The following is a 14,673-nucleotide window of genomic DNA, read 5'->3' as shown; positions in this document are numbered from 1 at the left end:
GCCTGTTTCACACATAATCCGTCTGCAGTCTGTGTGCGTTACGTATGTGGTGCTGAAGCAGCATGGAGTCATACTCATTGTGCTTTCACACAGGACGCGTTTGCAGTCCGCTACTCGGTCATGAACGATCGCTGCACTGCTGCAGATGCACCCCTCCAGGAACGCACTGACGGACCGCAACCGTGTGAACGCTGGAATCCATTAACATGGTTGCGTAAAATAATACGAAACGCATACGCACTGCAGACAGAGTATGTGTGAAACAAGTGTAAGGTTGTTTGCACCTTGTGCAATGAGGAATTAGTTTACAGCTTTCTCAAGCACTTTGTGATGCATTTTGGAAACAGGAGATGAGTCCCTGGTCTAATGCACCACCTGTCTTGAGAAACCCGTTCTCAAAACTTTTAGTCATTATTTTATTTGGGAAGCACACATATTCTGAATGCCTTTGGCAGAATTCAGGTGAGCCATTTATATCTCGATTAATCTAGATTAATTCCAAGTGAGAGTACAGTGAGAGTAATCTAGATTAATTTTTTTTTATTTATGCCCACCACCATTATTAACACACTCCCAACTACATGATTGCTCTCTCAACTCCCGCGATCACTCTCCTCTGTTCTCAAAATATCACTATACTACAAAATCAATAATACAATAATAAGGATTTTAGTGAAAAAACAATGTTACATTCAAATTGCATTCACTATAACTCATTACACTCATTACTATGTAATTTTCGAAAGCCAGACTGGAGGGGTTCAAAAAAATGATTTATTGTAAGATGATTGTGTAGCTGCAAGGCCACAATATGTTCTAAGATTTTTGCAAGAAAAGGAATGTTTGATATAGCCTTATAATTGTTTAAGTTATCCAAATCAACATTATGCTTTTTTGTAACTGGTTACAGCAGGAGTTTTCTGTGCTGATGGTACAACACCGTTATGTAGATAATTGTTTGCAATGGTGAGAACAGCTGGCCACAGAGAGTCAAAAAAAGCTTTATAGGACTGGATTAAGTGGTTACTTTAATTTGCGATACACCCCTAATAAGCAGGATCAGAGTCAATTTGAGAAAAGGTAATAAAGATGTGCCAGAAAAACTGTGTAAGCAAAGTGTTGAAGAAGAAACAGTTGTAGCATGGATACGTTTGTAGACATTGTCAATTTTAGAACTGAAAAAAAGGAAAAACTCATTACACAATTGATTTGAAGCAGGTAGAGAGGTGCCTGAGTTCAAGTCTGAGGCACACTATTTACGCTCCATTTAGTGTCAAACTGCCTTCATCATTCATTATACCAAGAACCAGAATAAGCAAATTGAGACATTGCGTGACTTCAAGAGAGCTACTGACTATTGAACGGTAAGATTCTCAGAGGATAACAACAGAATAATGGAAAGACTGTACGAGTGAAGGTGGTTGTGAATGTGTGTAGATGTGTGTTAGTTACAGGATCAGAGAATGACACTGTTCCTTTGTCATAGTCCAGATCAACTCTCACACGCTCGAGATCCTGTTTAACACGAAAACCTAACCGATCAGACAATCCATACTGCACAAACCAGGCAGCAGTGTCAGATAATTCCAATCCCTTCCTTCGGTTTGATGCTGTAATTACTCCAAGACTCCACAATGAACTCTCTTTAACCTCCACATCCCAGCAGTGTGTTCTTGAGTTAAAACCCTCTGAACCCAGAACACATGGAAAGATGTCAAATCTCTCTGGATTATCAGGAAGCAGTTGTTTGTTCTTGCTCCGTCTCACACTGGTCAGATCATCAGACAGGACGAGAAGTGGACTTGCAGTGTTTGGATCCAGAATCACAGGAGCTGATGAGACACAATCAACAGCTGCTTTTATTCTGATGTTATAATAATTAATAGTGAACCGTACACAGATTTTTATGAATTATGACTAGAGCCTGTTTGATATATCATTTATCTCATATAATCAGCCAATATGATCCTATTGTCTAGATATTGGTATCGGCAAATATGCAGCCGATATGATTTTTTTTTTACAGAACATATAACGCATATTAAATGCTTCTGAATGGTGTAATAACTTAGTTTGGTGACCCAGGTCAGTGTAGTGTAGAGAGATGCGCGGATGAGCTCAAACATCATCCGAGTCCGTTGCTTCAAATTATCCGCCCGCCACCTACCCGCACCAATATTTTATCGTCACATTACAATGATTCTAATTCTTAAGATTTGCATGATAATAAGATGAATGGATGGTTAATTTTTAACAGCAGATTCAGTGATGTTAGAGACTACAGCTGATCTGCGCATCATGGCAAGCGTCTGCAGCGCATTAAAGCCTGTGTTAAGGCTGATTCATACTTGATGCATCTGCAAGTCCGCATGGATGTGCATGGCAAATATAATGTCATCACGGTGTTACCGGAAGTTAGCTTTGAGTAAAAAAGAAGCAGTTTGATGTGAAGTTTAAACTCCAGCAGGTGCTTTTTGACACTTTTACGGAAAACAAAACAATTTTTTTTTCGTGGTTTGTCCAAGGCTTTTTATTTGAAGTACTTTTTAATTTTATTGTATAAAAAAATAGAATTATAATTAATTTAGATACTATTTATACACTATTTACTGGAAGTTGTTTTGTGTTTTATGCAAAATAAAGCCAATAGTTTAAGATTGTTTTAAGTTTGTACATAAAGAAATGATTAATTCAAGAACTCATTCATCATGAGAGAATGACTTCTTCTCACCTGTGATTCCTGATGGTTTTAGAGGAAAATTACTCCTCATCACCCCATATCATTTAAAAGAATAGTACAATGGCGAATGCGACAAGTATAAAAGCCTTGTCTGTTTGGGAAGGTGTGCAAGCAGTTAGCGGAGGCTCATGAAGCGGAGCCAGGCGAAAGTGTAAATCCCGCTTTACAGCCACTGGAGCTGATCCCGGCTACTCAGTCAATGCTGGTGTTTATATTGTAGAATTCTATTGTATTCTGTTGCGCCGTGCCTCTCATGTTTGATGTAAAATAGAACCCAATATAATCAGTGATGTTGTCTACACTGGATGCAGTAAACTGATGCCAAGTTATTTATGACGTGCTGACACAAAGTACAAATGATTTTCAATGGTCCCATTGTCACGTTCTGTTGCGCCGCAGACAGTGTCAGCATAGTTTGTCAGTACAGTCAGTAATGTAGCAGATTGAAAAGTTAGTAGCCTATCTTTCTGCAGTCCAGTAGACGGCAGTGCGGTGGTGGCTTGAGTCTGCTGAATGGTGATTTAATGCTACGCTGCTTTTTGGAGAGACTCAATGTTAAGTAAATAAACAGCAATATCCCTGTCTTTTACTTTCACAATAAGCTTATCATTTTCATTTGCTTCATTAGTAGGGCCCTATGATTTCCACGATGCAGTAAACATGGTTGGAAACGAGGAATCCGGTCATAAAAACTGAATTTATTGTATACCGCGGAAGTCTTATTATTGATGAATAAATAAAAACAGGTCAGTACATGTCACGGTTCGTGAATGCACCGTCTCCAGCTGTAGTCATGTTATGTCATGTTGATTGGTTCATGTGGGTGTGGCCACTGATCGCCTGATCAGCGGCAGGTGCATCTCATTCCAACCGCCTATTTAACGCCCTGTCTTTCATCTCCTGTTTGTCAGATCGTTGTTTGAGGTCCATGTGTTGATGTCTGTTCGTGCTCCTGTGTTCCTGTCCTTGCCCTGTTTCCTGTTTCGGTCTACTTTGGATTATCACAGTCACTCACGGATTATCACCACGGATCACCGATCTACCACCACCGTCATCGCTACCAACGCACTCAAATCACCTACCAACCTGTCTGTGCTGCCATCGTGGTTCCTGCGTCACTCACCAGCATTCATCCATCACAACTCCTGTCAATAAACTACCTTTACTTGCATCTGCCTCCTGTCCTCCATTGTTAGCGTCACAGAACGATCTGACCAACATGGAGGCAGCGAGTAATCAACCTTCCTCCCTCGAAGTTTTCCTCAGCGCCAGTGTTCGGAGGATGGACTCCCAGGAGCGGACTCTTAACGACACTGGTCGCGCGGTTCAGGCTTTAGTGACGCAGGTGTCCGAGCTCACCCAACAGTTCCAGCTATTACGAGCTCCCACTGCGCCACTCACACCGCCTGTTCCACCAGCCCCATCGGAGGTCCCCTCCCAGCCGGAACCACGCCTCCCGATTCCGGAAGCGTACTCGGGTGAGCCCGACTATTGTAGAGCTTTCCTTAACCGTTGTGATATGCATTTTGCCCTCCAGCCTAGAACCTTCGCCAGTGAGAGGGCCAAGGTGGCCTTCGTTCTGACCCTGCTCTCTGGGAGGGCAGCATTGTGGGGAACAGCGGTGTGGGAGAACCAGGACCCATGCTGCGCCTCGTTCCAGGCGCTCTCCGCCGAGATGAGACGGGTCTTTGATTCGGGCCGCCGCAGGACGGGAGGCGGCCAGGAGGCTGGCGGAGTTACGCCAGCACGAGAGATCCGTCTCGGACTATTCCATCGAGTTCCGGACCCTGGCGGCGGAGTGCCATTGGAACGAGGAGGCGCAGTGGGACATGTTCCTGCATGGGCTGGCTGACCGCGTCCAGAGGGAGATCTACGCCCTGGACCTTCCCCCGTCGTTCAATGGACTTATTGAGCTGGCCCTTCGGGTCGATGCACGTCTGGCATGGATGGAGAGGAGGGGGCTACTCAACACCCCATCCAGGGGACCGGCAGACGTGCGGTTCAGCGGCGGGGATGTGGCCAGCCCCGTCTACGATCACGAGCCCATGCAGGTAGGGCGAGCTCGGCTTTCCCGGGAGGAGAAGGAGAGGCGGAGGTCCCTGGGCCTTTGCCTTTACTGCGGGGGAGCCGGACATCAAGCCCACGCCTGTCCGGTAAAAGGCCAGGCCCGGTAGTACGTATGAGGCTACTATCGGGTGGGATCTCCGCCGAGAAGACCTCATCATCATCATCATCATCATCACCATCATCTTCTACGCTCCTCCCGGTATGGCTGCGGTGGTCAGCACAGACACATCACTGTCAGGCACTACTGGATTCCTGGGCTGAGGGTAACTTCATGGACAGCACATAAGCCCACAAGCTCCACATTCCCCTCAGACCTCTTCCGCACCACATCACGGTTCACGCCCTCACTGGTCAGCAACTTCCCACCATATCATACATCACTGAAGACATTACACTCATCACCTCTGGCAATCACTCCGAGACCATCTCTTTTCACATCCTTGACTCTCCCCTGGCACCCATTGTCCTCGGACACCCTTGGCTCCTCCTCCACAACCCTAGCATTGACTGGCTCTCTAACTCCGTTTTGTCTTGGTGTAAAAGGTGTCATGAGTCTTGTCTAGTGTCTGCCTGTCCGTCTGTGTCTGTGTCTGTGTTGCAGGAGGAGGCGGTGGATTTGTCTAACGTGCCCGCTGAGTACCTCCATCTGAAGGAAGTGTTCAGTAAGTCTCGGGCTGCTTCTCTTCCTCCGCATCGTCCTTACGACTGTGCCATAGATTTACTATCAGGTAAGTCTCCGCCTAAGGGCAAACTCTATTCACTTTCTGTTCCAGAGAGGGAGGCTATGGAGAAATATATTTCTGATTCTCTAGCTTCTAAATTCATCCGCCCTTCCTCTTCTCCTGCGGGGGCGGGGTTCTTTTTTGTGGGAAAGAAGGACGGATCTCTGCGACCTTGTATTGATTACCGGGGACTGAACAACATCACGGTAAAGAATACTTATCCTTTGCCGTTGATGTCTTCGGCCTTCGAGAGGTTGCAGGGAGAGTCAATTTTCACAAAACTGGACTTACGCAATGCGTATCATTTGGTTCGGATCAGGGAGGGGGATGAATGGAAGACCGCTTTTAACACCCCCAGAGGGCACTTTGAATACTTGGTTATGCCCTTTGGGCTCTCCAACTCCCCAGCGGTCTTCCAGGCACTCGTCAACGACGTGCTGCGAGATATGATCGATCAGTTCATTTATGTCTACCTGGACGACATATTGATTTTTTCTTCTTCTCTCCAGGAACATGTGCAGCACGTCCAACGAGTGCTTCAGAGGTTGCTAGAGAATGGGCTTTTTGTCAAGGCGGAGAAATGCGAATTTCATGCACAGTCAATTCCATTTTTGGGGTATATCGTGTCGACTGAGGGAATACGCATGGATCCCGAGAAGGTTAAGGCTGTGGTAGAATGGCCAAGCCCAGATTCCCGTAAGGCCCTACAGAGGTTTCTGGGGTTCGCTAACTTCTACCGGCGTTTTATTCGCAACTTCAGCCAACTAGCCGCACCTCTGACCGCCTTGACCTCCGCCAGGACTGCGTTCAGGTGGTCGGACACAGCTGAGGCGGTGTTTGCCAAACTGAAGAGCCGTTTAATTTCAGCCCCTATTCTGATTACCCCTGACCCTACACGTCAGTTGTGGTGGAAGTCGACGCATCAGAGGTGGGGGTAGGAGCGGTGTTATCTCAACGTTCTCCCTTAGACGACAAGGTCCACCCTTGCGCGTATTTTTCATATCGTTTATCTCCGGCAGAACGAAATTATGATATTGGTAACCGAGAATTGTTGGCAGTTAAGATGGCATTGGAGGAATGGCGACACTGGTTAGAGGGATCGGGGGTTCCTTTTATAGTATGGACTGACCACAAGAATTTAGAGTACATTAGCACCGCCAAGAGGTTGAACTCCAGGCAGGCTCGGTGGGCACTTTTTTTCGGACGTTTTGACTTTACTATCTCGTACCGCCCGGGTTCCAAAAATATCAAACCCGATTCTTTGTCGCGTATTTTTGACCATTCCGAACGCCCGTCCACTCCCGAGTGTATTTTTCCTGAGACATTAGTGGTCTCCACTCTCACATGGGAGATCGAATCGAAGGTCAGAACGGCCTTAGAAGGGGTAACGCCTCCGCCCGGGTGCCCACCGAACCGTTTATTTGTGCCGGAGGGATTAAGGTCCAACGTTATCCAGTGGGGACATTGCTCGAATGTAGCTTGCCATCCAGGGGTTAACCGTACTAGATTTTTAGTCAAGCAACGATTCTGGTGGCCACTTATGGCTCGCGACATTCACAGTTTTGTTTTGGCTTGCTCGGTTTGTGCCACTGGTAAGACTTCCAATCGGCCCCCTGATGGGTTACTCCAACCGCTGCCGGTTCCTTCGAGACCCTGGTCCCACATCGCTCTAGATTTTATTACCGCCCTCCCGCCCTCCCAGGGAAACACGGTAGTTTTAACCGTAGTGGACCGGTTCTCGAAGGCGGCCCACTTTATTCCCTTGCCCAAATTACCCTCAGCCAAGGAGACAGCGTTGACCGTCGTAGACCACGTCTTTCGTTTACATGGCCTCCCGATAGACGTGGTTTCCGACAGGGGACCCCAATTTGTGGCTAAATTTTGGCAAGAATTCTGTAGACTACTGGGAGCGACTGTAAGTCTGTCCTCAGGGTTTCACCCCCAGAGCAATGGTCAAACCGAGAGAGCCAACCAAGATTTGGAAAGGGTGTTGTGATGTTTGGTCTCCAAGAATCCTTCCTCCTGGAGCCAACAATTGTCTATGGTGGAGTACGCCCACAATACCTTACCAGTATCAGCTACGGGCCTATCTCCTTTTGAGTGTAGTGTAGGTTACCAGCCACCTATTTTTCCCAGTATGGAATCCGAAGTTGCGGTCCCCTCCAATCACGCCTTCGTCCAGAGGTGCCACCGCACTTGGACCAGAGCCCGTGAGACTCTACTCCAAGTGGGGGCGTGCACCAAGGCCAAGGCCGATCGCCACCGGTCTAGGCCTCCCGTATACGTCGTGGGTCAAAAGGTGTGGCTTTCAACCAAGAATATTCCTCTCCGGTCCGTATCTAATAAATTGGCTCCCAAATTTATTGGCCCGTTTACTGTCACCAAAATCATTAGTCCGGTGGCAGTCCGCCTTAAACTCCCTCCTACGTACAGGAGAATTCATCCCGCCTTTCATGTGTCCAAAATTAAGCCCGTATTTCATTCTCCCATTAATCCGCCTACCCCGGTCCCTCCCCCGCCGCGTCTCGTAGATGGGGAGACCACCTATTTGGTAAATCGTATTCTGGACTCTAGAAGGAGGGGACGCGGATTTCAGTACTTGGTGGACTGGGAGGGTTACGGTCCGGAGGAGAGAAGTTGGGTACCTGCTAGGGACATCCTGGATCACTCCCTTATCGATGATTACAATCGACAGGTAAGAGATTCTGGGGACGCCAGGAGGCGTCCTTAGGAGGAGGGGTACTGTCACGGTTCGTGAACGCACCGTCTCCAGCTGTAGTCATGTTATGTCATGTTGATTGGTTCATGTGGGTGTGGCCACTGATCGCCTGATCAGCAGCAGGTGCATCTCATTCCAACCGCCTATTTAACGCCCTGTCTTTCGTCTCCTGTTTGTCAGATCGTTGTTTGAGGTCCATGTGTTGATGTCTGTTCGTGCTCCTGTGTTCCTGTCCTTGCCCTGTTTCCTGTTTCAGTCTACTTTGGATTATCACAGTCACTCACGGATTATCACCACGGATCACCGATCTACCACCACCGTCATCGCTACCAACGTACTCAAATCACCTACCCACCTGTCTGTGCTGCCATCGTGGTTCCTGCGTCACTCACCAGCATTCATCCATCACAACTCCTGTCAATAAACTACCTTTACTTGCATCTGCCTCCTGTCCTCCATTGTTAGCGTCACATTATAGACATTCTGAACTCTATTGGTGTTAGACAACACGTTTCAGGACCTACTCATTGTCGAAATCATACTCTAAATTTAATACTGTCACATGGAATTGATGTTGATGGTGTTGAAATTATTCAGCCAAGTGATGATATCTCAGATCATGATTTAGTTCTTTGCAAAATTCATATAGCCAAAATTGTAAATTCTACTTCTTGTTACAAGTATGGAAGAACTATCACTTCTAACACAAAAGACTGCTTTTTAAGTTATCTTCCTGATGTATCCAAATTCCTTAGCATATCCAAAACCTCAGAACAACTTGATGATGTAACAGAAACTATGGACTCTCTCTTTTCTAGCACTTTAAATAAAGTTGCTCCTTTACGCTTAAGGAAGGTTAAGGAAAACAGTTTGACACCATGGTATAATGAGCATACTCGCACCCTAAAGAGAGCAGCCCGAAAAATGGAGCGCAGCTGGAGGAAAACAAAACTAGAGGTATTTCGTATTGCTTGGCGGGAAAGTAACATATCCTACAGAAAAGCATTAAAAACTGCTAGATCCGATTACTTTTCTTCTCTTTAAGAAGAAAACAAACATAACCCCAGGTACTTATTCAATACAGTGGCTAAATTAACGAAAAATAAAGCCTCAACAAGTGTTGACATTTCCCAACACCACAGCAGTAATGACTTTATGAACTACTTTACTTCTAAAATCAATACTATTAGAGATAAAATTGCAACCATTCAGCCGTCAGCTACAGTATCACATCAGACAGTGCACTATAGATCCCCTGAGGAACAGTTCCACTCATTCTCTACTATAGGAGAGGAAGAATTGTATAAACTTGTTAAATCATCTAAACCAACAACATGTATGTTAGACCCTATACCATCTAAGCTCCTGAAAGAGGTGCTTCCAGAAGTCATAGATCCTCTTCTGACTATTATTAATTCCTCATTGTCATTAGGACATGTCCCCAAAACCTTCAAACTGGCTGTTATTAAGCCTCTCATCAAAAAACCACAACTTGACCCCAAAGAACTAGTTAATTATAGACCAATCTCGAATCTCCCTTTTCTGTCCAAGATACTAGAAAAGGTGGTATCCACACAATTATATTCCTTCTTAGAGAAAAATGGTATATGTGAGGATTTCCAGTCAGGATTTAGACCGTATCATAGTACTGAGACTGCTCTTCTTAGAGTTACAAATGATCTGCTCTTATCATCTGATCGTGGGTGTATCTCTCTATTAGTTTTATTGGATCTTAGTGCTGCGTTTGACACAATTGACCACAACATTCTTTTGCATAGACTTGAATACTTTGTTGGCATCAGTGGAAGTGCATTAGCATGGTTTAAATCGTACTTATATGACCGCCATCAGTTCGTAGCAGTGAATGAAGATGTATCCTATCGATCACAAGTGCAGTATGGAGTACCTCAAGGCTCAGTACTAGGGCCGCTACTCTTCACGCTTTATATGTTACCCTTGGGAGATATCATCAGGAAACATGGTGTTAGCTTTCACTGTTATGCTGATGATACTCAGCTCTATATTTCTTCGCAGCCCGGTGAAACACACCAATTTGAAAAACTAATGGATTGCATAGTCGATATAAAAAACTGGATGACGAGTAATTTCTTACTGCTAAATTCTGAAAAAACAGAGGTGTTAATTATAGGACCTAAAAACTCTGCTTGTAATAACCTGGAACACTGTCTAAGACTTGATGGTTGCTCTGTCAATTCTTCATCATCAGTTAGGAACCTAGGTGTGCTACTTGATCGCAATCTTTCCTTAGAAAGCCACGTTTCTAGCATTTGTAAAACTGCATTTTTCCATCTCAAATCGCTGTAGATGAAGTGTCCCCAACTAAGCAAGCCAGAGGCGACAGCGGCAAGGAACCGAAACTCCATCGGTGACAGAATGGAGAAAAAAACCTTGGGAGAAACCAGGCTCAGTTGGGGGGCCAGTTCTCCTCTGACCAGACGAAACCAGTAGTTCAATTCCAGGCTGCAGCAAAGTCAGATTGTGCAGAAGAATCATCTGTTTCCTGTGGTCTTGTCCTGGTGCTCCTCTGAGACAAGGTCTTTACAGGGGATCTGTATCTGGGCCTCTAGTTGTCCTGGTCTCCGCTGTCTTTCAGGGATGTAGAGGTCCTTTCTAGGTGCTGATCCACCATCTGGTCTGGATACGTACTGGATCCGGGTGACTGCAGTGACCCTCTGATCTGGACACAGACTGGATCTGGTGGCCACGGTGACCTCGGAACAAGAGAGAAACAGACAAATATTAACGTAGATGCCATTCTTCTAATGATGTAGCAAGTACATAGGGAAGTGTTTCCGGTTCCGGTTTACCTTATTAATGCAGCCTAAAAATCCTTTAACGGATTTGGATAATAAAGGCATATTAGTATGTTATGTGTAACATACTAAAAATGTGTAAAAATGTCTGAGTGCTGCCCTCTTCAGGTTTAACGGTGGCTACTGCAGTTGATTTTTCCTATTGGATGTTTGCGGTGGCAAGTGACGTAAGCAGTTTTACAGCTCACCACGCCCTTGGTACGAGCTACTATGCCCTTGGCAGTATAAAACCATCTTGTTCCGTCAAAATTACTGTAGTGAGTCAGGAGTTGGAATTGCGAGTATTAAAAAAACGACCAGGATAGACTATTATAGCATCTATATAGCATAGCATTTATATAGTTAAGATTATTTCGTGAATTCTATATAGTTAATTAGCATTGTTTTTATTGTAACGTTAGTATTGTTAGAAGCATAGTTAGTTAGTAGCATAGTATTGCATCAGTTAGGATAGCTTCAAGTTGGCATAGATTTATCTGTATTTGTTACAGTGGTCAGGATGATACGTAGCTGTAGTGTTGATGGTTGCACTGCTGGACTGCATAGCTTTCCAGCAGACTTTAAAATTAGGCACCAGTGGTTGCATGCACTTGGCCTGGAAGACCGCGAGTTCCAACCTAGAGCTAAAGTGTGCAAACTGCATTTATTGCTTCTCCAATGCAATGGGGGTGGAAATGGGCTTTTCCACACAACTCGCACTGAAAAGCTACGTGGTGCGGGACTTAAGACCGCAGTTTGAGCCAGCAGCTCGAATTGATATGGCTTAGGCCACAGACACCTCAACATCCTCCACTTCAGGTGAAGGTGGGGGAGAAAAGTCCTCTACTTCAAAAGAACGCTCTGTTGCAAAGCTACTTGCGTCACTACAGTCACTCTCCATTTAAGCAACTCTGACAGTAGCTGTCAATTAATCCATCACTGTGGGTCTCAGGATCACGCCCCAGCCCTCGGTTCACCCCCTCTATCTCCGCTGTGCTCTGCCCACTTTTCAGCATTTTTCAAATATTGCCAGTGGGTGGAGTCAGGCTCTGACCAGGGGTTTAGTTACCCTTTAAATAGGCCTAATCCTTATAATGTGGACTCTAGTGGACAGCATTAATATCACATCTTTTAGCCTCAGGTTATGTCATCACATAGGGCTTTGAAATAATATAAACTGCATAAATAGTTTAGTTTTTTGCACTCATTATAAATCACACAATCAATTCAAGCAATATCACCTAAAAATCTAATGAAAATCATGTAAGTCTATTCAGTGACTAACATGGAGTGTCTAAATATATTCACAGTTACAGCTTAAATAAAATAATACAATAATAATATGGCCTAATTTTAATCTGAGCACATATGAACTTACTTGTAATAGTTAGTCAACACATCTCTAAAGAAAAAAAAATCACTACATTAGACCTCATTTCTGAAAACTAGATAATTGTATGCTCAGCAGGTGTATATTATTTCAGAGTTCAGGTTTAGGTTTTTTTTCAAGCCATACAGCTGCTTATTACAACAGCAGTTTCTTGTAGACTACGCTACATGTTCAAATTAATAGCCTATATATTGATGAATATTTCATACATTTATGACTATTTGATATTTTGTAACTGGTACCCGACACATTTTAATTTTCAAGTATGTCTATTACAATAAGTCTGTAACTGTATAGCAGCCTACTTTTCATGTGTTGATATCTACTGAAGCCTTGTGATCACAGTTGTAGCGAGACTGTGCCGTAGCGAGTCAACCCCATATGCAAAACACCTGTATGCAAACAATGAAAGTATTTTTTTACGCTCTTTAATTTAGTGAGATAATTCGTTCAGTAGCTGCATGGGAATCAATTATATTTTCCTTTTTAATATTTGCAGCACAAAATAAACATGAATATTTGATAAATGTTGAAAAAAAATCAGGGCCAAGTTTCCCAAGATTTGTAAGCCTAAGAAGTTCATAAAAACGATCGTACGACTGATCTTAATATTACGGTGTTTCCCCAAAGCATCGTAACTTAAGTAGCACTAGAAAATCATTGTAGATCTACGAGTGCTCTGGAGTAATCGTTAAGCCCTAAGTGCATCGTAAGAAAACAGATTTATTTAAAATCCCATGCTAGGTGTACTGTGTTAACCTAACTGAGACTTGTTATAGCACTTATATATCATTGCTATTTTTGTTGTTTTTGATTGCTTCCACTGTCCTCATCTGTAAGTCGCTTTGGATAAATGTGTCTGCTAAATGAATACATGTAATATAGAATAGAAAAAGAATAGAGCAAGCTAGTGTTAGAGGTCTTTATATCTATATATACATACATACTGTGACGCGTGTCCCGAGGCCTCATCAGCGTCGCCCTGGAAACGCACGAGGAGCAACTGGAAACCTCATCACCGGCCGATCGGTCACGGCTGCTGACAATCAAGCTGCAGCTACATAAGCCGCCGCAACTAATGCACAAGTGAGTGATCACTCCAGAAGACTGGATGCTAACGCTGTTCTCCGTGTTCCCTTGCAGAAAGCTCGTGACCGCTCAGCACCCCCCTACGCACGGACTGGTGACGTGCACCTGGGACACCACCACGATCAGCGCACCAGCACTTCCCACTCCTGAACACTGAACTCTCTCAAATAAATCCACCCGGGGACACGAGCACATCCTCGTGATAGTCGACTACACCACCCGGTACCCCGAGGCTATTCCCCTACAGAACGCCACTGCCAAGGCCATTGCCCAGGAGCTGTTCCTCCTCTGTAGCCGAGTCGGCATCCCCGCTGAGATTCTGACTGACCAGGGGACCCCCTTCATGTCCCGGCTGATGGCGGACCTCTGTCGGCTCCTCAAGGTAAAGCAGCTCCGGACCACGGTCTACCATCCTCAGATGGACGGCTTGGTCGAACGGTTTAATCAGACCTTGAGGTTCTGAGACGTGTGGCCGCTGAAGATAGACGCGATTGGGACCAAATGATGCCCTACTTCCTCTTCGGCATCCGAGAGGTCCCGCAGGCATCCACCGGTTTCAACCCCTTCGGGCTCCTCTTTGGGCGGCAGCCCCGGGGCCTCTTGGATGTTGCAAGAGAGGTGTGGGAGCAGCAGCCAGCCGGCCACCGGTCGTCGATCGAGCACGTCCGTCTGATGCGGGAGAGGATCGACAGAGTGATGCCCTTGGTTCGGGAACACCTCAGTCAAGTGCAGCGGGCCCAACAACGCCACTACGATCGGGCGGCGCAGCCACGGGAGTTCCGGCCGGGAAACCACATCCTGGTCTTGGTCCCCAACGCGGCTTGCAAGTTCTTGGCCACCTGGCAAGGGCCGTATACTGTGACCGAGAAGGTGGGCCTGGTCACCTACAGGGTGCGACAGCCCGGGCGAAGACGGGAAAGCCAGTTGTACCATATCAACCTGTTAAAAAAGTGGATTGGAACCCGGACCCAGCTCTCCGCCCTTGCCACCTCCTCTCCCGTGATTGTGGACATAGAGCCCCAACTGTCCGCCGCCCAGAAGACGGAGCTGCAGCACCTGGTCGGTCAGTTCCCCGATGTGTTCTCCCCCCTCCCTGGGCGGACCAACGGGGTACAGCATGACATCCGGACACC

At 45.7% G+C, this 14,673-nt stretch overlaps 1 protein-coding gene across 1 annotated transcript in view; it reads right to left on the bottom strand.

Annotated features, from left to right (window-relative positions):
• Positions 1–1,003: 1,003 nt before the first annotated feature.
• LOC132152541 (E3 ubiquitin-protein ligase TRIM35-like) overlaps positions 1,004–14,673 on the bottom strand; it is a 63,536-nt gene continuing 49,866 nt past the window's right edge. Inside the window, exon 5 of the mRNA XM_059561300.1 lies at positions 1,004–1,832. Coding sequence (XP_059417283.1) covers positions 1,348–1,832 — 485 coding nt within the window. The 3' untranslated portion in view covers positions 1,004–1,347. The remainder of the gene's footprint in view (positions 1,833–14,673) is intronic.

Source organism: Carassius carassius, chromosome 11 (assembly GCF_963082965.1).
Source record: "Carassius carassius chromosome 11, fCarCar2.1, whole genome shotgun sequence".
NCBI lineage: Eukaryota > Metazoa > Chordata > Actinopteri > Cypriniformes > Cyprinidae > Carassius > Carassius carassius.
The sequence above is the reverse complement of the archived record's forward strand: the minus strand, read 5'-3'. Positions and strand labels throughout refer to the sequence as shown.